This window comes from Xenopus laevis, chromosome 1S (assembly GCF_017654675.1).
Source record: "Xenopus laevis strain J_2021 chromosome 1S, Xenopus_laevis_v10.1, whole genome shotgun sequence".
In the NCBI taxonomy this organism is placed as follows: Eukaryota; Metazoa; Chordata; class Amphibia; order Anura; family Pipidae; genus Xenopus; species Xenopus laevis.
In genome coordinates this window covers 71,640,589-71,664,190 of record NC_054372.1, presented here as the reverse complement: position 1 = coordinate 71,664,190, position 23,602 = coordinate 71,640,589, and the positions used below count along the sequence as shown (strand labels likewise).

At 41.2% G+C, this 23,602-nt stretch overlaps 1 protein-coding gene across 1 annotated transcript in view; it reads right to left on the bottom strand.

Annotated features, from left to right (window-relative positions):
- Positions 1 to 23,602, bottom strand: part of fras1.S (Fraser extracellular matrix complex subunit 1 S homeolog) — a gene marked incomplete at its 5' end in the record, with an annotated part of 329,350 nt that overhangs the window by 208,144 nt on the left and 97,604 nt on the right. Inside the window, 4 exons of the mRNA XM_041578095.1 lie at positions 7,479 to 7,580; positions 15,433 to 15,516; positions 17,700 to 17,833; positions 21,349 to 21,508. Of these exons, the coding sequence (XP_041434029.1) occupies positions 7,479 to 7,580; positions 15,433 to 15,516; positions 17,700 to 17,833; positions 21,349 to 21,508 (480 nt within the window). The remainder of the gene's footprint in view (positions 1 to 7,478; positions 7,581 to 15,432; positions 15,517 to 17,699; positions 17,834 to 21,348; positions 21,509 to 23,602) is intronic.

Below are 23,602 nucleotides of genomic sequence, written 5' to 3'. Positions count from 1 at the left end.
GCATCGAGTTGCCATGCCCCTGCCCTCAAACGTTCATTACCTATATCACAATATTGTAGAGTTCTCAGAAATAATTCAATTTCGTCCAATTGTGATTTACAATTATCACAAATGACTGAACGTTTTATGGAAAGGGGTTATAGTAAAAATGATCTAGATAGAGCACTCGATATGGCAATTAAAAAGATCCAGCAATCAAGTGAACTTAAACGTAATACTAATTCATTAATTCTCTCTACACAATTCAATAACATCTCTCCTGCAATATGCCAGGCAGTACGATCAAATTGGAAAATTATAAAAGCAGACCCACAACTAGATAAGATCTCTCCCAATCCCCCTATGTTTGGTTACAGAAGGGGTCGTAATCTTAGGGATTTATTAGTAGTGGGTGATCCAGTGCAGTGCTATCTACCCCCAAAGCCAGAACCATCATGGTTATCTTCCAGCAAACAGGGTTGCTTTAGGTGCCCAACGTGTCTGTCTTGCCGATATATGACTCCAAGCACAAGTTTTGTGCACCCACATACTGGACATCGTTTTCTGATACGACATCATATAACGTGTACTACTACACATGTCATTTATTTAATTACTTGTCCTTGTGGGTTGTCATATGTCGGCAAGACAGACATGATGCTCAGATTACGCATTGATGGACACAGATCGGCCATCAAGACTGCGTTTAGGGACAATAAAACTACCAAACCTGTTGCCAAACATTATCTTGAAAAGGGACATGTAAGGATCTGCTGTCACGTCCTTTCCGGCGCAGGCGCAGGCGCGCCCATCGGGGAACCGATGCGCGTCGGTGCGCAGCGTTGGACGCCGGCGACGGACGCCGGCGCCTTCGGTCGCCGACGCAAGGGCGTCAGCGACGGACGCCGATGACGGACGCACTGACGTCAGCTGTGCGACGCCAGCGTGATGACGCCAGTTTGGCGCCAAATAAGCGCTATTTAATCCTAAATTGAACTGTGACTCTTTGCCTGGTTATTAGGTTGTTTGACTGAAACCCTAGCATTGAATTCTACTGATCTTTTGTGTTTGAGCTCAGCTTGTTCCCGGATTGTCTATTGCCGCCTGCCTTGATCTTCTTGCCTGACTTCGTTACGACTCTTCGCTGCCTGCCCCGACCTCGGCCTGTCTGACTTCGCTTTGCCTGAACCCTCTGTACTTCGCTTCGGTTAGTCTCATTGGCTACTCGTCACTTCACTTCTCCCTGTTCCACTCCAGGTGGGTTAGTGTTGTGCGAGGCGCTTGTGGGTTCGTACGCTACAAGTTCCGGCTCCTTCCTCGTTGGATCAGACGGTAAGCCTGACAGTATAACCAGGCCATGGATCCAACCGAAGGGCCTTCTCCATTTGCTGTCCTGACGCAACAACTGTCATCTTTAACTCAAGCCGTTCGAGAGCTACAGAGCGGTTACGCCCAGCTTCAGGAACACGTCAGAGCACTTCCTCCGGCTGCAACTCCTTCCTCCGATGCAGCATCCTCTTCTTCTGCTCCAGCTGAAGTACAGGTGATCACTTCCGAAATTTCGGAGCCGAAAGTCGCTTTTCCTGAAAAGTTTGCTGGAGACCGGAAGTTATTTCGCAATTTCAGGAGCAGCTGCAAGTTGTTATTTTCGCTTAAACCCCACACCTATCCAAATGAACAGACACGAGTGGGGGTTGTCATTTCCTTCCTGACTGGCGAGCCCCAGACGTGGGCCTTCCGTCTGTTGGATCGGCAAAGTACTGTTTTGGCCACAGTGGACTCTTTCTTTGATGCCATGGCAGTGGTCTATGATGACCCACACAGAACCTCTACTGCCGAAGCCGCCTTGCATGCCCTGAAGCAAGGTACCCGTCCTGTCGAGGACTACACTCTGGAGTTTCGCCAGTGGGCTGAGGATACGGAGTGGAATCCTGCAGCTCTGAAGAACCGCTATCGTCTGGGCCTTTCGGCTGAATTAAAGAATGAGTTGGCCCGTATAGGCATTCCTGACACCTTGGAAGAGCTTATCCTTATATCCATTCAGTTGGATCAAAGACTGAGAGAACGTAGGGAGGAGGAAAAGGCTGAAAAGGCTGGTCTTGTGTCTCCTACTTGGCTCTTACCTTCTGCTCCACCTCCGATCCGTATGCCTCCTATGATGTCATCTACAGTCCCTACTGCCACTATTACTACTGCCCCAGAGCCGATGCAGATTGGAGCCATTAGGTCTGCTTTAACCCCTGAAGAACGTCTCCGACGCCGCAGGCTTAATCTTTGCCTATACTGTGGTCAAGCGGGCCATCTTCTTCGGAATTGTCCGACCCGTCCCTCGGGTAAGGAGACTTATGAAAAAGACTCTAATAGTTGCAACTTTTCTGTGCCTCTACTCACAATTTCTCTATCCTTGCAGTGGGGAGACAAGGTGGTGGATCTCCAGGCAATACTTGATTCCGGGGCAAGTGGGTGCTTCTTGGACCGAGAAGTTGCTCTTCAGTTCCAAATTCCTCTCCAATCCAAGAAGAACCCCATAGCACTTCGTGTGGCGGATGGTTCACTAATCACCTCGGGTCCTGTGGTTCAAGAGACTGCTGCACTTTTTGTTGTAATTAATAAAATTCATGGTGAAATGATGAATTTTGATGTGGTGACGTCTCCATTATTCCCTATCATTTTGGGGTTACCCTGGCTACAGAGACATAATCCTTTTATCAATTGGGCCACGGGCGGTGTAACATTTTCTTCTGAATTGTGCCTTTCTAAATGTACGTTAGAGAATGCGTCTTCTTCAATCAAGGTTTGTTCCCTTTCTCCTTCTTCTGAAATTCATGATCTACTTCCTCTGGCGTATTGGGAATTCTCTGATGTCTTCAACAAGAGAGGGGCCGATAGGCTTCCACCCCATCGCATTTATGATTGTCCCATTAATCTTCTTCCAGGAGCTCAAATTCCCTTTGGACGTATTTACCCTTTAACTGAGCCTGAACTCTTGGAATTACGCAGTTATTTAGATGAAAATTTAGCCAAGGGATTTATCCGACAATCTTCTTCTCCTGCCGGAGCTGGGATATTCTTCGTTGAAAAGAAAGATCGTTCTTTGAGACCGTTTATCGATTATAGAGACTTAAATAAGATCACGGTCAAGAATCGTTACCCTCTTCCTCTTATTCCAGAGTTGTTCCAACGATTTAAGGAGGCCAAGATTTTCTCTAAGCTTGATCTTCGAGGGGCCTATAACTTAGTTAGAATTCGGGAAGGGGACGAATGGAAGACGGCGTTCCGTACCCGTTATGGTCACTTCGAATATCTCGTCATGCCATTCGGACTTTGTAATGCCCCCGCAACGTTCCAGCATTTTGTCAACGATGTCTTTCGAGACTTTCTTGATATTTTCGTCATCATTTATCTGGACGATATTCTAATTTTTTCTAATTCTTTGGAAGAGCATAGATTACATGTGAAGAAAGTTCTTGCCCGCCTCCGTACTCACCAGCTCTATGCCAAGGTTGAGAAATGTGTTTTTGAACAGACATCTGTGGACTTTTTAGGATTTTTTATTTCCCCTTTAGGAATTCAAATGGATTCTAAGATCTCTGCAATTATTGATTGGCCGATTCCCTCCTCTAAGAAAGCTGTTCAACGCTTCATTGGATTCGCAAACTTTTATAGGAAATTTATTAAGAATTTTTCTCGAATTATTTTACCAATAACGGAACTCACACGTTGTAATCAAAGATTCTCTTGGTCACCAGAGGCTCAGTTGGCTTTTGAGAGAATTCGAAGAAACTCTTCACGTCGGCTCCAATTCTTCGTCATCCAGACTTGGCTCTTCCATTTACGTTAGAGGTCGATGCCTCGGAAAATGCTGTGGGCGCTGTCTTATCACAGAGGTCTGGGATTCAAGAAGAACTCCATCCAGTTGCTTTCTTTTCACGTAAATTGACTAAGTGTGAATGTAACTATGATGTGGCAGATCGTGAATTACTTGCTATTAAACTGGCATTAGAAGAGTGGAGGTATCTCCTCGAAGGGTCCAAACACCCAATTCTCATCTTTACTGATCACAGGAATTTGGAGTACCTGCGTTCCGCCAAGAGACTAAGACCTAGACAAGCAAGATGGGCCCTTTTCTTCATGCGATTTAACTTCCACCTCACCTACCGGCCCGGGTCAAAGAATGTCAAGGCAGATGCTCTTTCCCGCATGTTCTCCTCTGACGATGAGATTCTCTCTTCTCCTGACACAATTCTAAACTCAAATAACTTTCTTTTATTACAGTCTGTTCTTGTGGATCAAATTAAAGATGCATCTAGAACTGTTTGTGAACCCTCTCTCGTGCCCAAAGAAGGGTTTCTTCTTCACGAAGGGAAAATCTTTGTTCCTGAACAGATGCGGTTGGAGGTTCTTAAGAGCATTCACGATTCTAAACTGGCAGGTCACCCAGGTATTAAGAAGACTATTATTTCTGCTAAAAGACTGTTTTGGTGGCCTGGGATGACTAAGGACTGTTCGAAATTTGTCTCTTCCTGTGAAGTTTGTACCAGGTCCAAGGATTCTCATGTTCGTCCTATTGGCCTCCTGCAACCCCTTCCAGTTCCTTCTCGTCCTTGGGGCTCAGTGTCTATGGACTTTATTTCTGACTTACCACCCTCCTCTGATTGCTCCGCTGTTGTTGTTTTCGTTGACCGCCTGACCAAGATGGCTCATTTTAAATCCCTGCCTGGACTTCCTTCTGCCCCTGAGACAGCTGATTGTTTTATCAAGGAAGTAGTAAGACTTCATGGCCTTCCCGATGAGGTAGTATCCGATCGTGGTCCACAGTTTACATCTCAATTTTGGAAAGCTTTATGTGGTGCTCTTAAAATTTCTGTGTCACTTTCATCGGCTTTTCATCCTCAAACCAATGGCCAGACGGAGCGAACAAATCAGACTCTTGAGCAGTATCTGAGATGTTACTCATCGTATCTCCAGGATGATTGGGTTAATCTCCTTCCTCTTGCGGAATTTGCCTATAATAATGCCCAACATTCCTCAATCAATCAGTCTCCCTTCTTCGCAAATTACGGTCTACATCCTGTCACCTTCCCTTCTTCCATTGTTTCCGATATTCTTGTTCCTGCAGTCAAGGATCGGTTAAACTTCCTGGCGGATAATTTTTTGAAACTCCAGAGGAACATGAGGAGAGCGCAACAGAATTTCAAGAGCTATGCAGACAAGAAGCGAAGAAGTGATCCAGAGTTTAAGGTGGGGGACCGCGTTTGGTTATCTACTATTAATCTCAAGTTGTCTTGCCCCAGTAAGAAGTTGGGCCAACGGTTCTTGGGTCCTTTTCTTATTACTCGGCAGATTAATCCTGTGGCCTTTCAACTCAAACTCCCGGCTACCTGGCGTATTCATCCAGTTTTTCATTCTGCTCTACTAAAACCAGCCTCCACATTTCACTTTCCTGGCCGTACAACTCCACCTCCTCTTCCTGTTGTTGTGGACGGTCAAGAGGAATTCGAGGTTGAGAAGATCCTGGATTCCCGTGTTAGGGGCAAGCATCTGCAATATCTGGTCAGTTGGAAGGGCTTTGGTCCGGAAGAGAATTCTTGGGAACCTGTTTCGAACATTCATGCTGCTGAGCTATTGAAGAATTTTCACAAGAGCTACCCTGATAAACCTTCTGCCAGTTGCGTCCTGAGGCCGCTCCTTGACGGGGGGCAATGTAAGGATCTGCTGTCACGTCCTTTCCGGCGCAGGCGCAGGCGCGCCCATCGGGGAACCGATGCGCGTCGGTGCGCAGCGTTGGACGCCGGCGACGGTCGCCGACGCAAGGGCGTCAGCGACGGACGCCGATGACGGACGCACTGACGTCAGCTGTGCGACGCCAGCGTGATGACGCCAGTTTGGCGCCAAATAAGCGCTATTTAATCCTAAATTGAACTGTGACTCTTTGCCTGGTTATTAGGTTGTTTGACTGAAACCCTAGCATTGAATTCTACTGATCTTTTGTGTTTGACCTCAGCTTGTTCCCGGATTGTCTATTGCCGCCTGCCTTGATCTTCTTGCCTGACTTCGTTATGACTCTTCGCTGCCTGCCCCGACCTCGGCCTGTCTGACTTCGCTTTGCCTGAACCCTCTGTACTTCGCTTCGGTTAGTCTCATTGGCTACTCGTCACTTCACTTCTCCCTGTTCCACTCCAGGTGGGTTAGTGTTGTGCGAGGCGCTTGTGGGTTCGTACGCTACAAGTTCCGGCTCCTTCCTCGTTGGATCAGACGGTAAGCCTGACAGGACATGGGTTGCCTACTTTTAAATATTTGGCAATTGATCATGTTCCTTTACCTCGAAGAGGTGGTGACCGTTCTAAGATTTTACTACAACGAGAATCCTTTTGGATAAAAACTCTCGGTACTCTTACACCAAACGGTCTCAATGAATATTGTTCTTTCACTTGTTTTTTAGATCAGCGTTAAGTTTTGTAAATTATACATCTGTCCTTCATTTGAGTGTATCACGACCTTAGGTTTTAGGTAAGTGTTTTGAATCACATTGTATTTTCTAAATGCTACTTTGGGGATGTTAAATGTGAAACATATTGATACATGTTATAATTAACCTATTGAGTGTTGTGATGTCATGGGGGGTGGGATTTAATTGGTTTTAAATATTTGCAACTTTATTGCATTTTTATATGGAAAGACATCTTGAGAAAGGTTCAAGTCCAGGAACCGAAACGTTGATGTTTGTGCATCAAGTATGCTAAATAAATAAGTATTTTTACTCCTTGAAACGGTGTGCGTGGAACTTTGGATCCGTATACAAGACAATCTACACACTGCACCCGCATGAGTTATTTATCGACGTGTGCGAGCTTATTGGGAGGCTATATATATATATATATATATATATATATTATAGATTATACTATGTTTGCTGTTATTTGACCATGGTACACAGTAAGCAATGGAAGACTTGCATCATCCCAGATTTTTGTGAACCACAACTTCATAAAGACTTCTGCTGTTGGAGATGGTGGAAGTGGTAGAACACTAATGTCTGTATGGCTACATAAATCACTCTTTGCACATTAAATGCTACAAGTAACTTAAGAGCTTATATTTAACAGTTTAACAATAGTGTCTAGAAATGGACGCTATGTAAAAGCATTGCTTTCTTGAGGCAAATTCCTCCTGAAGGATATCATCCTTTAGTATACTTCTATAATAATTTAATTCTTCCCTCAGAGGTAAAGACAACTTTAATCAGAGATACCTTGAGGAAAAAAATATTTTTGGAGAAGTATTCTGAAACATGCAAGTAAGTACCATGGCAGACCTTCTCCCAGCTACAACCTCTGTTCACTAAGCTGGGTGCTGGGAATTGGTGAAAAAGCATTCATTTACTATTTTTGCTGGAGGACAGCAGGACTGGCATAAATGTTCCGGAAGCAGTTGATCAAACTGCTTACTATCCCACCAACCTGGGCCCCTTGGTTGTTAAGTGCACAAAAATACATTACCTTGTCGCATGTAACAGGGTAGCAGGTTTTTGTGTGGCAATTCACAAGTCCTTTGTCGCATTTACAAGTAGTGCAAAGATTTCTTTTCCACTGCACCCCATGCTGCTCAAAGAAAACAAAAAATTTGTAAAATATACCCTTTAAAAAGTGTAGAAATATTTCATTGCTCTTCCCAATAAATGCCTGCCTAATTCAACTTATGAACAATTAACTGTATAGCTCCTTAAAATCACTGTTGATCTTGTGTCCAGAGCAGATTTTAAATTACATTAATCAATAAACAGGTCCACATAGTTCCCCACTAAATCCAACATGTCCTGTGCTATTTTGACTCTAATAGAATCCATAATAAATTTTAAATCAACCTAAAGAAAACAGTTTCTATCCACACAAGGGCACAGATGGATTAATCAGCAGGACAGGTGCATGTGTCAGGTCAGCATATTCACTGAGACTGAGCCATCTGGACTCCAGGGAGGATTTTCTGTACACAAATAGTACTGGAGGCCAGAACACATATTTTATAAAAGATGTCATAAAACAATTCCACGATTTATAGAAAGTTTGCATTTCGATATTTATGGCATTGGTAAATATTTCAATCAAATAAAAACAATGCTTGTGTGTCATCAAGCTTTTGAAGAAGATCATGTTAATGATCAGGTTTCTCCCTTGATGATAAAAGTATAAAGTATCACATTACTACCTTAAACAGTTATGAAATAAATATACCGTATATACTCGAGTATAAGCCGACCAGAGTATAAGCCGAGGTACCTAATTTTACCTACGAAAACTGGGAAAACTTATTGACTCGAGTATAAGCCTAGACACAACTACAGCCCTGTCTCCCAGCAGCGCACATTCCGCCAAAGCGACCCCCCCAGCGACCAACTGGACTTCTTTGCAAAGTTGATGGTGACAGAGAATTGCCAAACGGATTACTGTGTGCATTGTCCCACTACCATGTGCAGAGGGTGCTGTGGGATATTGCCATCACTGTTAATCTTTCGTATAACCAACAGAGGGCGCTGTGTGATATTGCCATCACTGTTAATCCTTCATATAACCAACAGAGGGCGCTGTGTGATATTGCAGTCACTGTTATTCATTCATATAAACAACAGAGGGCGCTGTGTGATATTGCAGTCACTGTTAATCTTTCATATAACCAACAGAGGGCGCACTGTTATTCTTTCATTTAACCAACAGAGGGCGCTGTGTGATATTGCAGTCACTGTTATTCTTTCATATAACCAACAGAGGGCGCTGTGTGATATTGCAGTCACTGTTCTTTCATATAACCAACAGAGGGCGCTGTGTGATATTGCAGTCACTGTTAATCTTTCATATAACCAACAGAGGGCGCACTATTATTCTTTCATATAACCAACAGATGGCGCTGTGTGATATTGCAGTCACTGTTATTCTTTCATATAACCAACAGAGGGCGCACTGTTATTCTTTCATATAACCAACAGATGGCGCTGTGTGATATTGCAGTCACTGTTATTCTTTCATATAACCAACAGAGGGCGCACTGTTATTCTTTCATATAACCAACAGAGGGTGCTGTGTGATATTGCAGTCTCTCCCCAAGCGAACTTTTGGTATAGGAATGATTAAAAGTGACTGCAATCTCAGCTACTGCCCACTGACTCGAGTATAAGCCGAGGTAGACTTTTTTTCAGCACATTTTGGATGTATAAACCTTGGGTTGTCTGAGAGACAACCTTTCTGTAATTCGGAGCTTTCTGGATAACGGATCCCGTACCTATATATATATATATATATATATTTTTTTTTTTTTTATTATTATTATTATTATTTGACTACATTAGAAAGTATAGAGAGGATACAGGTTAGTGGATCTGTGGCTCACTGAGGGATTCTTCTCTAATCACAGACTTCTCTCTGCCTACTTCTGTGTTTATTGTGAGCAGCTGGTAACAGATAGTTTGTCATTGTCAGGAGCGCCAGTAGACTCGTCCGCTTTCTTCGTCGCCGCATCCTAGATGGCGGCGCCTATAGCTACCACGTGGGTAACGGCGCAGCGCCATTGATGATGTCATGCAGTCAGTGAGACAATTCAAAATAAAAAGACTTCTAGGTCACGCGTTCAATGCCTGATTATAGGATTTGTTTGGAGCATTCCTGGGTGCTTTATAATTTGTGTAATATTGATTCCTGGACTTCTGACCCTGCCTGAACCTTGACCTTGCTACTGTTCTGCCTGCCTGTTGAACTCTGCATGAATATTGACTACGTTTACTCCTGATCCCTATTTTGTACCGCAAACTTGGACTTTAACACTAAGCTTCCCCCTTGGTCAGGACTTCTCCCGCTGGGAGCAGATAGAGCCTCTGACATTATAATCTGGCCATGGACCCCACTGAGGAAGCTACGCCTGATGTTGGAAGAGCTCTCCGGGGACTGGCATCCCGCATGGAAGCTTATGAAGGTCAACAGATCCGCATTGGGCAAGTACTGGACACTCTCCTTTCTCGGATGCCATCCGCTTCTTTGGTTGCAGGAAATCATCCTACTGCAGCGACTCCTCCTTCTGCGGACTCGTTGGCTGGTGAACCCCGCATTCCACCACCGCCTGCTATAATGGGGATCCTCAGGCCTGTAGAGGCTTTGTGACTCAGTGCATCATCCAATTCGAGTTCCACCCCTCACAGTTCTCGAACGAGCGGGCTAAGGTGGGGTATGTGATGAATAGATTGGAGGGTAAACCACTAGAGCGGGCGACTGCTCTCTGGGAGAAGAATTCGCCCTTGACCTTTGATGCCAAGAATTTCCTGCAGTCATTTCGAACTGTCTTCGATGTTCCAGGTCGGTTCGCTAATGTCTCTTCCAGTCTCCTGCACATCCGACAAGGGTGCTGCAGTGCCAGTGAGTACACAATAAACTTTGATGGAAGAAACTAGTTGGAATAATGAGGCTTATGGGGCAATTTTCTATCAGGGCCTTTTGAGCAGACTCAAAGATGATTTGGTCTCGAGAGACCTCCCCGAGCAATTGGAAGATCTGATTGCTATTGCGATCAAGGTCGACACGCAACTTAGAGAGCACCAAGCCGACAAGGAACGCAGCAAGAGGTTCCAGCCAATATTAGCGGCACACTTCCAACGACCCCTCTTGCCTGCTCCATCTCAGCCTGCTCCATTCCAGTCCTTCCATCCCAGCAACCTCCTGTCATTTCTCCAGAAGAACCTATACAGATCAGAAGAGCACGTCTCTCTGAGCAGGAGAAACTTCGGAGATGCTCGGCTGGCATGTGTCTGTACTGTGGTGGCCAGACCCACTTTGCCAACTTGTGCCCATTGAAGCCAGGAGGTTCCTCTCGTCAAGGTAAAACCGGGGTGCCTGCTGCAAACCATTTAATAAATCAGCAAGGGTTTACCCTGCAAGCAGTACCTGTGTGCCAGTGAATTTTCTTCTGATCCGTTGTTACAAGGTGGGACGCCGATTCCTCCATTGCTGTGCACCAGGGATTATCCTAATTGAAGGCCAGGGTGTGCAAGTGCAACTCAATTACTTTCATATGGGGAGTGTTGCACCTGTTCCCCAAGGAAATCCTCACCGGTTTCTGCTACCTCTACAGATTCATCTCACAGCTAAGACTATTGACGGTTCTGCCTTCCTTGATTCCAGGGCTGCAGGGAATTTTATGAACCCCACCTTTGCCAAATACATGGGTGTTCCCCTGTACCCCTTGTCTACTCCCTTGCGGGTTACGGCCATTGATGACAGACCACTCTCCTCTGCGATTATCTCCATGATGACATGAGAATTACCTGTGCAGGTTGGGACTTTGGATAAAGAGAGACTATCGTTCCTGATTATTACCTGCCCCTCCGTTCCTGTGGTGTTAGGGTTAACATGACTTTGTCTGCACAACCCCTCCATTGATTGGTCTTCAAATCAGATCTCCTATTAGAGTTTATACTGTCAAACCCATTGCCTACCAGTTACTCCCATCCAGCGGGTATTTGTTTTCTCTACCGATCTTCGACCTCTGCCGGCAGTCTACGGGGATTTCGCTGATGTCTTCTGTAAATGATCCACAGAATTCCTTCCTCCTCATCGTTCCTACGACTGACCTGCTGATCTTCTTCCCAGAACCATAGCATCCAGAGGTCGCACTTATCCCCTGTCTCCTGTGGAAACCTCCGCTATGAAGGACTATATCCAGGAAAATCTCCAGCGGGGGTTTATTCGTACCTCTACCTCTCCGGCGGGGACTGGTTTCTTCTTCCTAGAAAAGAAGGATGGTGGTCTGTGTCCCTGCATTGAATGTCGAGGACTTAATAAAATTACTGTTAAAAACCAATACCCCTTGCCTCTCATCTCTGAACTTTTTGACTAACTGAAAGGGGCTAGAATTTTTACCAAGTTGGATCTACGTGGGGCGTATAACCTCATCCGCATACGTGAAGGAGACTAATGGAAAAGGCATTCAACACCCAGGATCGGCATGACGAATATCTCATAATGCGCTTCGGCCTCTGCAATGCCCCCGATGTCTTCCAGGAGTTTGTGAATGGAATTTTCCGAGACCGTCTGGGGAAATCGGTAGTCGTATACCTAGACGACATCTTCTTCAAAGACTTGGAAAGTCATCGTTCTCAACTGAAGGAGGTACTCTCTCTTTTGCTTTTTAGCAGGGTTATACAGGGTTATGGGAAATAATAATACAAGTTGATCCAGGGACTATGTTTACTCCTGATCCCTATTTTGTACCACGAACTTGGACTTTAACACTAAGCTTCCTCCTTGGTCCGGACTTCTCCAGCTGAGAACCGATAGGGCCCCTGACAGTTGTTAAACCTGCTGAAGAGTCAAGTCTGGGTCAACTAGACCCAGAGGTTTCATTTGAAGGTACTTGCCACCCAATTTGTACTTTACGAACTTGTACTTTATAATAAAGGATATTCTCTTGCCATATGTATATATACATTGTTTTTTTTATATGAACACATTTCTTAAAATGACCATTAAGAACCAGCAATAAGTTTAAAAAAGGCTTACATCTTATGGTCAGCACCCCTTCAAATAATGGACCATTCCAATGCTTATTCTACTGCTCAAAGCCTCAGTCCGGATTTAGCTCCAACTCTTTCCTCTGTGAGACGCTGTACTGTGTGTGTGTGTGTGTGTGTCTATTCCTGATGAACCAGCTTCTTTCCCAGAGCAGAGGAGTGTGAATCTGTCAGGTGTGCTAAGCTTATGTGAAAAAGTGTGAATGCCAGTGTATATGTATGTGTGTTTCTTTGTGTGCAACTGTGTTCAAGAAGGTCTGATAAACTGTGTGTGTGATATAGAGACTATAATGAACCTGTGAATAGCTGTGTAACCAGGGCCGGAACAAGGGGTAGGCAGGGTAGGCAGCCGCCTAGGGCGCAATAACGGGGGGCGCACTTTCACCTGCCAGGGCCCGCACCCCCTCAGGGCCCCCCGGCAGCCCGCACGCCATGAAAATTTGGGCCAAAAATCTTGTACAGAGGGGGGCGGGTGCCCGGCTGCGCATCACGCCCCAGGGCCCGCCCCCCTCTAGTTACATCTCTGCGTAATGGTAAGGTGAGAAATGCTAGGGGGGGGAGTTGATTGGATCCCTTGCCTAAGGTGCCAAACTACCTTGGGTCGGCTCTGTGTGTAACTACATTCAGTATTTAATTGTATAGGTACAGGTTGGCTGTGGATATTGCCTACAATCATTCTCTCATTTGCATTTGCAACAAAGCACATTAACCCCTACAATTCATTGTCCTGCTGCTCCAAGTGCTGTCCTGGCAAACAATGAGTTTGTGTCACTAATAATGACAATTCTGTACATGAGCAATAGTTACTACTTTATATATTTATAGAAAAGCTGTTGATATTGGTACAAGTAATTTATGTAATATATTTTGTAATATATTTTCTTCCTTGCCCCCCCGTGGAAAATTTGTTGGATGACTGTATTTGTCAATTTATGTTGTCAAGCAATGCAACACAATGTAATGACTTCCCCTGAATGTCTTCCTAATAACCTGTTATTCATGCAACGTTAATTTTATTGCCAACAACTAATCTGGTGGAGTTCTTAATATACAATGTTGGTAGTGCACACAAAGCATTCAGTGGAACAGAAACATGCATTTATTAAAGGTTTTCATAGGAAGAGAAGCAGTGGAAAATATGACCTTTATCAGCAAAATGTGGAGAGGCATCCAGAGATGTACGGGCACTCTAGATTTCCTATACCCCGACTACATTCCTGTCTCATATAAAGCATATTGCCAACAAATCCACATTCTTTCAAAGTCCTTTTACATTTAGCTACATTACAAGAGAAAATGTAAAGCAAAGGAAACTATTATGCTCCACCTGTGAAGTGTTTGCTGAAAGCATGCTGGGAGTTGTTGTAAAAGGGCTGGTTGAAAATCTCTGAACTATGCATTTTATGGCCTACGCACCACAAGATACAGGTGCAGAATGGGCCATAACTGACTGTTTCTGTACCTTGTGCTTATTTGTTATATGCAAAGGACGCAGCTGAATATAACAATAGCAATGCAAGTGCAATTCTTGTGTTGGTTTATTAAGAGATGCATAGTGCTACATTTTTACGGCCACATACAGTAGGTTCTTCTTCTGATAAAGGTGATGCATCTCTAATTAACCAACACAAGAATTGTACTTGCATTGCTCTCCAGTGAATTTTGTTATTTTCATGATAAACAGTGTTGGATATGGCAAATCCAAGCCACTGTAGGAAGGAACACTAAAAAATAAAAATACTGCAGTAGTAAAAAAAAACTTCTGAATCATTTTACAACAGAATTGTACATTCCGATGAGCTGGGAAAAGTATTATTATTATTATTATTAACATGTATTTATATAGCGCCAACATATTGCGTAGCAATGTAAAGTAAATGTGATTATACAACTAAATCACATGAATTATATACATAGAACATATGGAGTTACATACATCACAATCAATACCGGTACAAAAGGTGAGGAAGGCCCTATGCAAAAGAGCATGCACGCTAAAGGGAAGGGAGTAATACACAAGGTGTGGGAGTGGGCAAGATTGATTTAAGTGGGTGAGAAATGTGGTACTGTATGTGGTGTTGCATTTGGTAGTTAAGCAGAGTGAGGTTAGGCTTCTAGAAAGAAGTGTGTTTTAAGAGATTTCTTGAAAGCAGAAAGGTTGGGAGAAAGTCGGACAGACCATGGGAGAGAGTTCCAGAGGAGGGGTGCAGCCCTTGCAAAGTCTTGAATGCGAACATGTGAGGAGGTAATGAGAGAAGAGTTGAGTAGTGTATGAGCCTCACAGTAGTGTTCATTATGGACTGGAGAGGTGACAGTCTCTGGAGGCCAATCAAAAGTGAGTTACAGTAGTCTAGATGTGATATGACGAGAGAGTGAATAAGAATTTTGGCAGCATCTTGGGTGATAAATGATCGTATTTTGGATATGTTCCTTAAGTGAAGTGACATGATTTAATAAGTGACTGGATATGAGGAGTGAATGACAGGGCAGAATCTAGGATAATCCCAAGGCCTGGGAAAAGGGGGTTATAGTTGAATTGTTAGCTATGATGGATACTTCTGGGATGATACTGGTGTAAGTTGGAGGAAAGAGAACTATTTCAGTTTTAGAGAGGTTTCATTTAAGTAGCGTTGCGACATCCAGGTAGAGATAGCGGACAGGCAGGAGGAGACGCGAGTTAGGAGTTCTGGGTTGAGATCAGGAGATGAGAGATAGATCTGAGTATTGTCAGCATAGAGGTGGTAGTGGAAACCATACGAGTTGATTAATTTGCCGAGAGAGGAAGTATAGAGGGAGAATAGTAATGGGCGAAACCCCTATAAGTATAGGAAGTTTTGTAGCTGTAACATCAGACAAGCCAGGCATACAAAACAAAGTTGCTATAATGACTAAGACAAAGACATTACCTCATATGTTTTTCCTCCAGCATGACAGGATTTTGAAAGGCACTCAGGACAACACTTTCCTGGAACAACAGCCAATGTTTCATCCTGACAAATATTACGTTTTAGTTGTCAAAAGGATTTAGAAAGAATAGAGAGCAAAAAAAGCTATTTTTTTTCACGTCAACAAATGATTAGATGGCTACTTCAGACAGGCATATAAGACTAAACTTTTTAAGGCACTAAAAATTCCAACCTTAATATGTCACAGACTTTACCTAAGGCCATCCTGAAATAGCAATACAAATGTCTCCTGGGTGAAATACTGTATTAAACCAGTGCATCTTCATTACCATCTCATCTTTATTCTATTAGGTCTCTGTATTCATGTATTATAAGACGGCCAGTGTATGGAGTTACATTTATTCTGTTTCTTTAATTAACATGGGGCTGTAGCTAGACATGTCCTTGCTTTGTTATCCTCAGAGAAGTTAATGAACTGTCTGGATACATTCTAGTGTCTTAAAATATAAATGTTTTGAGTAGTTTTTTACATACAATCTAAATATATTAACCTAAAATATTAAGAGCAAAATAGAACCAGGTTCTATTTTTTTTAAAGGCAGTAAACGTGTGAACATAATTTATTGCCAGCTCCTCCCCATACTATAAAAGTGTGCTCTGTTTATAATAGGCTACATTTTAAAGGGATACTATCATCAGAGAGGTTACTTATGTCTGGTACTCTGTTTTGTAGGAAATGAACACAGGGGAATATTTTTTTGCACAAATCTGGAACAGTTTGTGGTCAAAATTTGATATTTATTAAGTGTAAAAACCACGAAAACCTCTTATGCAAAACTTTATCAAATATACATTGTCGAGGTGCTACACAAGTCAATGGGAGCTGCACTGATCCTATTGGACTGCTTTAAATCAAATCTGACTTGAGGTTTTTGAGGTTTTCTTATTTTTTACCACATCATTCAGCTCTTTTTTCTGTTCACACTTTTTAAATTCAGGTCTTTTTATAAATTTGTCAAAAGTGGTTTTAGAGTTTGTGAGTTTAGTAGTGGTTTCAAAAACCTCTAAAACCACCAAAATCCCACCTTTAATAAGTAAGACTCCATGATCTACAGCAAGACATGTGCCAGATCTATAAAGGGGTTGTTCACCTTTCAGTTATCTTTTATCTGAGATATTGGTTTTAATTTTTTTATTATTTGTGGATTTTGAGTTATTTCACTTTATTCAGCAGTTCTCCAGTTACCATTTTCAGCAATCTGATTGCTAGGTTCCGAATTCCCCTAGCAACCATGCATTGATTTGAATAAGAGACTTGGATATGAACAGGAGTTGGCCTAAATAGAAAGACGAGTAATAAAAACTAGCAATAAAAATAAATGTGTAGCCTTACAGAGCATTTCTTTTTTAGGTGGGGTCAGTGACCCCCATTTGACAGCTGGAAAAGTCAGAAGCGGTTGAAAGCTTGAAAAGCTGTTTAGAAATGGCTATTCTATAACATACTAAAAGTTCACTTTAATGTTGCCCCCCTTTTTTCTGTACCCCCAGCTATACCTGAAAAATCACAAATAAAGATTTGAAAAAAAAAAAAGTTGAACTACCCCTTTAATCTGAAAGGCAGATTTTATTTACATTTATACACAAAAGTGGAACATAGAAAAAACTCAAGTGAGGCTGAACAAGAAAAAACACTGAACTTTCTAAAAAACATTTATATACTGTATGAAATTTACAGTAATATAACATTATCATAAATTACTTATGTGTGCAACAATACAACTCACAATAAATAAGAACCAGGTAGACTTTTTTAGGGTTACACATTTCTGCTTCAGAGCCCACTGCTTTGGGCAATATTTTTAGCATATGACAGCCCGTATGCCTTGGTCCTTAGAAAGTGTCATATAAACATGCACTGGCTGAACGCAGAGGTCTAATATCGAATCAATAATGTGAAAAAAGGCACTGTGTGCAGTTAATAAGGCCCTATTGCTTTTAGGTTTCTTAGCCATGTACAGTATGTATGCTTGTTTTATTGGTTGAAAACAAAATCAAGTCATTAAAACACTGACAGTTTAAGAATAATGTAATCCTGCATTTCAAGGAACAAGGAATGACAAGCTCAATCAAGTTGCACTGTTGCATACCCTTGATAGCTACTCTGTTAAGAAATCTGGCATCACTGTGTCACACAGATTTTACAGGTGCAATCAGAGTTGATGAATGGACTGACAGACAAGTCAAACTTAAAGCATTGCCAACCTTACCTTTTCACACACTTTAGGAAGACAATCTGCAGTTAAGCATTTCATAACACCATTCTTGCAAGAACACCTAGAACAATGGCTCAGCTTCCACTCCAATCCATCCAGTACCTGGCTGCCATTAAAAGAACAAGGCTCTGCATGAGAGGGGAAAAAATAATAATCACCACTCCATTCCCGAATTATAGCTTTTTTATTTTGAAAGAAATCAGGGAATCTGTGATCTGATGGAATCAGTGGGACCTACTGAGCATTTTTTAACTCTTGACAGTATTCAAAAATGTGTATAATCAGGCAGTCCACTAAATATGGGACAACATATGCAGGTGCTCTGCTGATATGATCTATATGAACAGTAGTAGAAAAGAAAATGGATGTGAGACAGTAAGGACAGGCCTGACTTATGCCCTCCCCTCTGCACCTCACCCTGGATAAGCTGCAGAGTGCCCCCAGACCTCAGCAGAAGTGCTATCTACATAAGCGCTATGGCTTCAATCAGTAGCAATTTGACTCTTATACCATAATTTTCCCCTCAACATCAATTGGCCAATTAATTGTGAACACCCAATGGACCCCTGAAACAAAGTGCTCTAATCAACATTTTATTAAGTAACTTGAAATAATGCATAGTCAACCCTTTTCATTTAATACACTGCCTTTTGTGTTGATAGAAAATGTCATTGAGAACCTAAGTGTGCCTGATTGGATTCAGGATCTCATTTGAACAATTGGTTTATTTCCTGTGTTACTAATTAGATAGACCTGTCAACACAACTGAGTACATGGCCAGAGAAAATAGGTGAGAAAATTAATGAGTTTGCCTGTTCAATTAACAATATATTTTTTGTGGCATGCATTGGGCTAAGCCAGGCATCTCATCTGTTCAAATACATAAAATATAGATTTTTATTGCAAGAAGTCATATGAATCTCGTAGATATGCCTAAGGCTGCGTCTGAACTAGAAGATAGCATTTATGTTGACAATTATGCCACTTACAGGCACAGTTCAAAGAAATAATATGATTACTTTCATTTTTTTATGATTAACATCTTTGAAGTATATAAAGTACTCTGAGTGGTCAGCATAATTCTAAATTGCTTCAATTTCACCCATGGGAAATGTTTTCCATAGCTCTGCAACTGCTCAAATTGCCCACACAGAGTACTGAATTACCTTATTCAGGGTTATAGAGATAGATACGTTAATTCATGTTATCATTCAAAGTAACATTTCCTCTTCATTTGGTTGCTAGCATTATGTTACTTTAAAGTGCATTTATTTTAGCAACAGTAAGTAGGTTTAATATTCATTAATGCTTCCTTTAGCAGGAAAGAATGAATGCAAAATGTACAATGGACATTTCTTTTCTTAATAATGTACAGGTATGGGACCTGTTATCCAGAATGCTGAATAACTGGGGTTTTTCCGGATAAAGTGTATTTTCATGCTTTGAATCCCAATACCTTAAGTTAATAAATATAATTTAAACATTAAATAAACCCAATATGATTGTTTTGTATTAATAAGGCTTAATTATACCTTAGTTAGGATCAAATAAAGGGTACTGTTGTATTATTACAAAGAGAAAGGAAATCCTTTTTTAAAAAGGAATTCAAAATTGTAAATATATGTTTATAATGGAATAATTTAGAGCTTTCTGAATAATAGGTTTCCGGATAAGTGATCCCATATCTATAGTTGCATTTATACAAAAACAGTACTATACTGCTTGCCTCAATAAACTCTTTCTCCACAGAAAGCCAGAGAATAGTCATTTGACCATCTTTAGGATAGATATCTACTAAAGGCTGCCAAGACAATCAATATAACATGTACCTTACATAAGCATAATTACATGTTTTTTTTTCTATTCTATGTATTTTTCTGGAGAATGCCTCAGTTAAAGCAAATGTAAGGTTGCATTGTGGGCACAGATCACATCAGGCTGGTACTACAACTCAGGGGGTACTGTTGTACTGGGCCTGGGCCTAAAAGACTTGAAGCCATGAAAGGAGCCGAAGTTGAAGTCCAGATGCCATGAAAAGACCCAAAGCCATGAAAGGAGTTGAAGTCCCGATGCCGTGAAAAGACCCGAAGCCACGAAAAGAGCCGAAGCTCAAGTCCTGAAGCCGCGAAAGACAAAAAGCCACGAAAGGAGCAGAAGCTGAAGTCCTGAAGCCACGAGTTCAGTTCCACTGAACACCAATGTGTTTTTTTTTTTATTTTATTAAATCCTTGGCCACCAATGTATTACAGTGAAACCTCGATTTTAAGTACCCTGATTTTAAGTTTTCCTGCATTTTAATTTTTTTTTTGTGGTCCCACCAATTTATAAGGTATTTCAATGGGTGTATTTCCCTGATTTTAATTAATGTTCCCCCGGATTTTAAAAAAATTTTGTCCCGATGTTCCCAAAAACTGCTTTTTTCCCACTATGAATGTTATTATTATAATTAGTCTGCCCCTTATAAAGTCCTGCTCCAATCACTTATTGCTTTAGGAGGCCTTGCACATGTCCCCCATAGTGTAACATGACTGTTGCAATGCTTAACCCTTGTTATTAACACAGTAAATATTTATCTCAAAGTAAAACGGACAACTGTGCTTATATCCTTTCATTACTTGAAGAAAAAGTTACTTTAATACATTTCCCTGATTTTCCATTTTCCTGGATTTTACATAATTTTTTCCTGGTCCCCTGAAAAATGTAAAATGCGGGTTCGACTGTATTTTAATACTCTATAGGCCCATGACACCAATGGTTTTTTTAAAATATTCTCTGGGGCCCCAATATTCCTTTTTAACTTGTAAGGGGGGCCCTGGCGCCAATCTTTTTTTAAAAAGACTTTTATAGGGGGCGACCCTGCTACTGCTACTTTCATCTCTCCTTCTGTGCATGGCTACTAACAGTAAAAATATAAATCACCCTGCTTGACAGTGAAAGAAAATTCAAAGAACCTTTCCAGTGTACATCAATTAAATACTCATCAGTGTTTAAGTTTAATTGCAATTGAAGTTTTGTATATCCCTTTCTAATATTTCTATTATTCTCCCTCTTAAAACACATGTAACAGAAGTCATTTTACCTTTATTTCTGTAAATCAACTGGCTTCTGCTATATTGTTTCTGTAGTCAGAGACAGCAGAGAATATAATGAGCCAGATGAATAATGCTATCAACAATTACATTAAAAATAATTTAGAGGAAAAGGTGAGGCAAAAATAAGCCTAACTTTATTATCTAGGATGCTGTGATTGGAGCCTGTTAACTTTGCTGCACAACTTCCTGGATTGACCCTAGTCAGTTACCTTTGCCCATTGCTATTGCCATTCTAAGCCTTGGCCAACCAGAACCATGAAGATTTAGTATAATATCTATATATGCTACACCTTTCCTAAAAAATTTTTTAGGGTGTTTATCCCCTTTAAAAGTATAGTTTTAGTGATTTTCCTCCAACTTCCTCGTGCTTACCCTTTGTCTCCTCTAAAATCATTGTGAAACGCCCTAGATCAGCCCTGACTTATGTTATTTTACTGTTTTACTGTTGTGCTTTTTGGTGCATAAGACAAGGGCAATCTGGTACTAAAAATGCAGAAGTGTTTGAGTGTGTTATTGACTTGACAATGATAAAATAGTTTATAGGTACTCACCTCCAGTTCCTACACACACTGGGCAGCACTCTCCCAGTGCAACATGCTCACTTTCCCCCTTTCTACATCTCAGGTTAGGACAAGGCTTCGAAGTACATGTAAACTTGCTGTTCCAACATGAGCATATTGTGCATTCAGAGTCTTTCCACTGGGTTCCATGCTATAAAATAAGGATATTTACTATATAATCAAAAGAGTTTTTATGCAATTTCTTTGGGACAGAAGAGAATCCATGTGAATGATTGATGTTCACTTGGTCCCTAAAAAGATATGGTTCCAACCCAGTCGGCTACACACCTATGAACATTATTAACAAACTACATTATGAGACATAGCAATGGCAACACATTTGTGCAATGTTAATTATTGAGATGGGCTGTAGACATTTTATTTGGCTAAAGATTAATGCAAACTTCCTATATTGTCCAGTGTGCACATAAGCTCAGTTAATTATATCTGTAATATTGCAAAGATGCCCAGTTAAAGTCATCATATAATCTGGCTGTCGTTTTTAGAAAACCATGTCTGTCGCAATCACAATTTTAGGATTGGGGTGTATACTAAACCCACCATAAAAGACCGGACCTCCATATTATAAACTGTCATCCAGTCTAAAGTCACTTGATGATTGAATAGGCCATGTGTTGAGGGTTTAGATTAGGTTGAACTAGCCTTTTCTTACAGAAAAAAATGCTTTATTTTGTGCATCCCTACAAAATTTGTCAAATGTCAACTGCAGTCAAAACTCAAATGATTTGAATAGTTCACAGAACATGCAAGACATTAAGGGGCAAATTTACTTATGGTTGAATATTGAGCGTTAATTTACCCTCGATATTCGACTTTCGAAGTTAAATCCTTGGACTTCGAATATCGAAGTCGAAGGATTTACCGCAATTCATTCGATTCGAAGGATTTAATCGCTCGATTTTAATCCATCGATCGAACGATTTTTCTTCGACCAAAAAAAGATATCGAATGGTCGAATAGTCGAACGATTTTTAATTCGAATCGTTCAATTCAAAGTCGTAGTTTAAGCTCGAAGTAGCCCATTCGATGATCGAAGTAGCCAAAAAAATCTTTCGTAATTCGAAGTTTTTTTTATTCTATTCCTTCACTCGAGCTAAGTAAATGGGCCCCCTATGATACCTGAAATGGCTGGAGCATAACTGGATTTTACAACAATCTTTCAAGAGTCATGTCAAGCAGTTCAGAAAATAGAAAGAGATAAACAGATATTTCTTTCCTTAAAACCATTGATATTTTTAAAAATGTCAATTATGCTAGAATGGATCACTGTGGACCTATTTACGCAAGGTCATCTTAAGACCTAAAAAGTTTCCAGTGGTTGAAATATAACTTATTTTTATAAACCTCAATTGTATTTATTTTTTTTGCATATTATTTATTTATTTCCTTTTTCCAACATAACATATTAAAAAATACAGAAAGAAAAGCAAGAAGAGGAGGAGTTCTCCCCGGCATTGTCCAATAGTTACGATGGTTAGTAACAATGGTCTTATTTGAACATTATTATGGCAATGAGCAAAAAAAAAACATGAACTGCTTACACAATTGTCTTGTCCCATGTGGGAGAGTATAGGGAAGCGGGAGGGGAAGTGGATCAGAGCAATTCAGCATGGTTTTCTATCATGCAATCTCATTCTAATGATGTGGTATGGTTGGACTCAATTGTATTTAAAACAGTCAAGTGAACATGCATTTAGTAGTAAAACCTGCAAACCATTTGTCAAAACAAAATCAGGCATCTCAGTATACCCAATAATATTTTCAATCAACAATTAGGCGCATTTCACCTGACTAGAGAGTAAAAGAGCACCATGATCATTCAAGCTTGTACTGTTGCATAACCTTTCATTACATTTACTATACTGTTTTTTCCTAGCAGGAGAATTAATGGCCCTCAAACTGTAACATAGGGACTGTAGGAACACACAGATAGAGCCCCCACAGAGGTGATAAGGCCCATCTACCTGAGCTGAATGTGGCAGCTGCACACACACTATGTTAAGATTCTAGGTTCACAGCTTATGGGCCAAAACATTCAGTTGAAGACCGGTCAAACAGAAATCATAAAGATAACCTGCTCAGACACAGTTTCTCGGTGTGGTAACAAAAATGAAGCTTCAATTAACACTACATTCATAAGAGACAGGAAAAGCTATAAGCAGTGAAACAGAGCTAGATTGTGTTTCCAGCTACTTTTTTTATTTGTTTTTTTTTGTGGGTAATA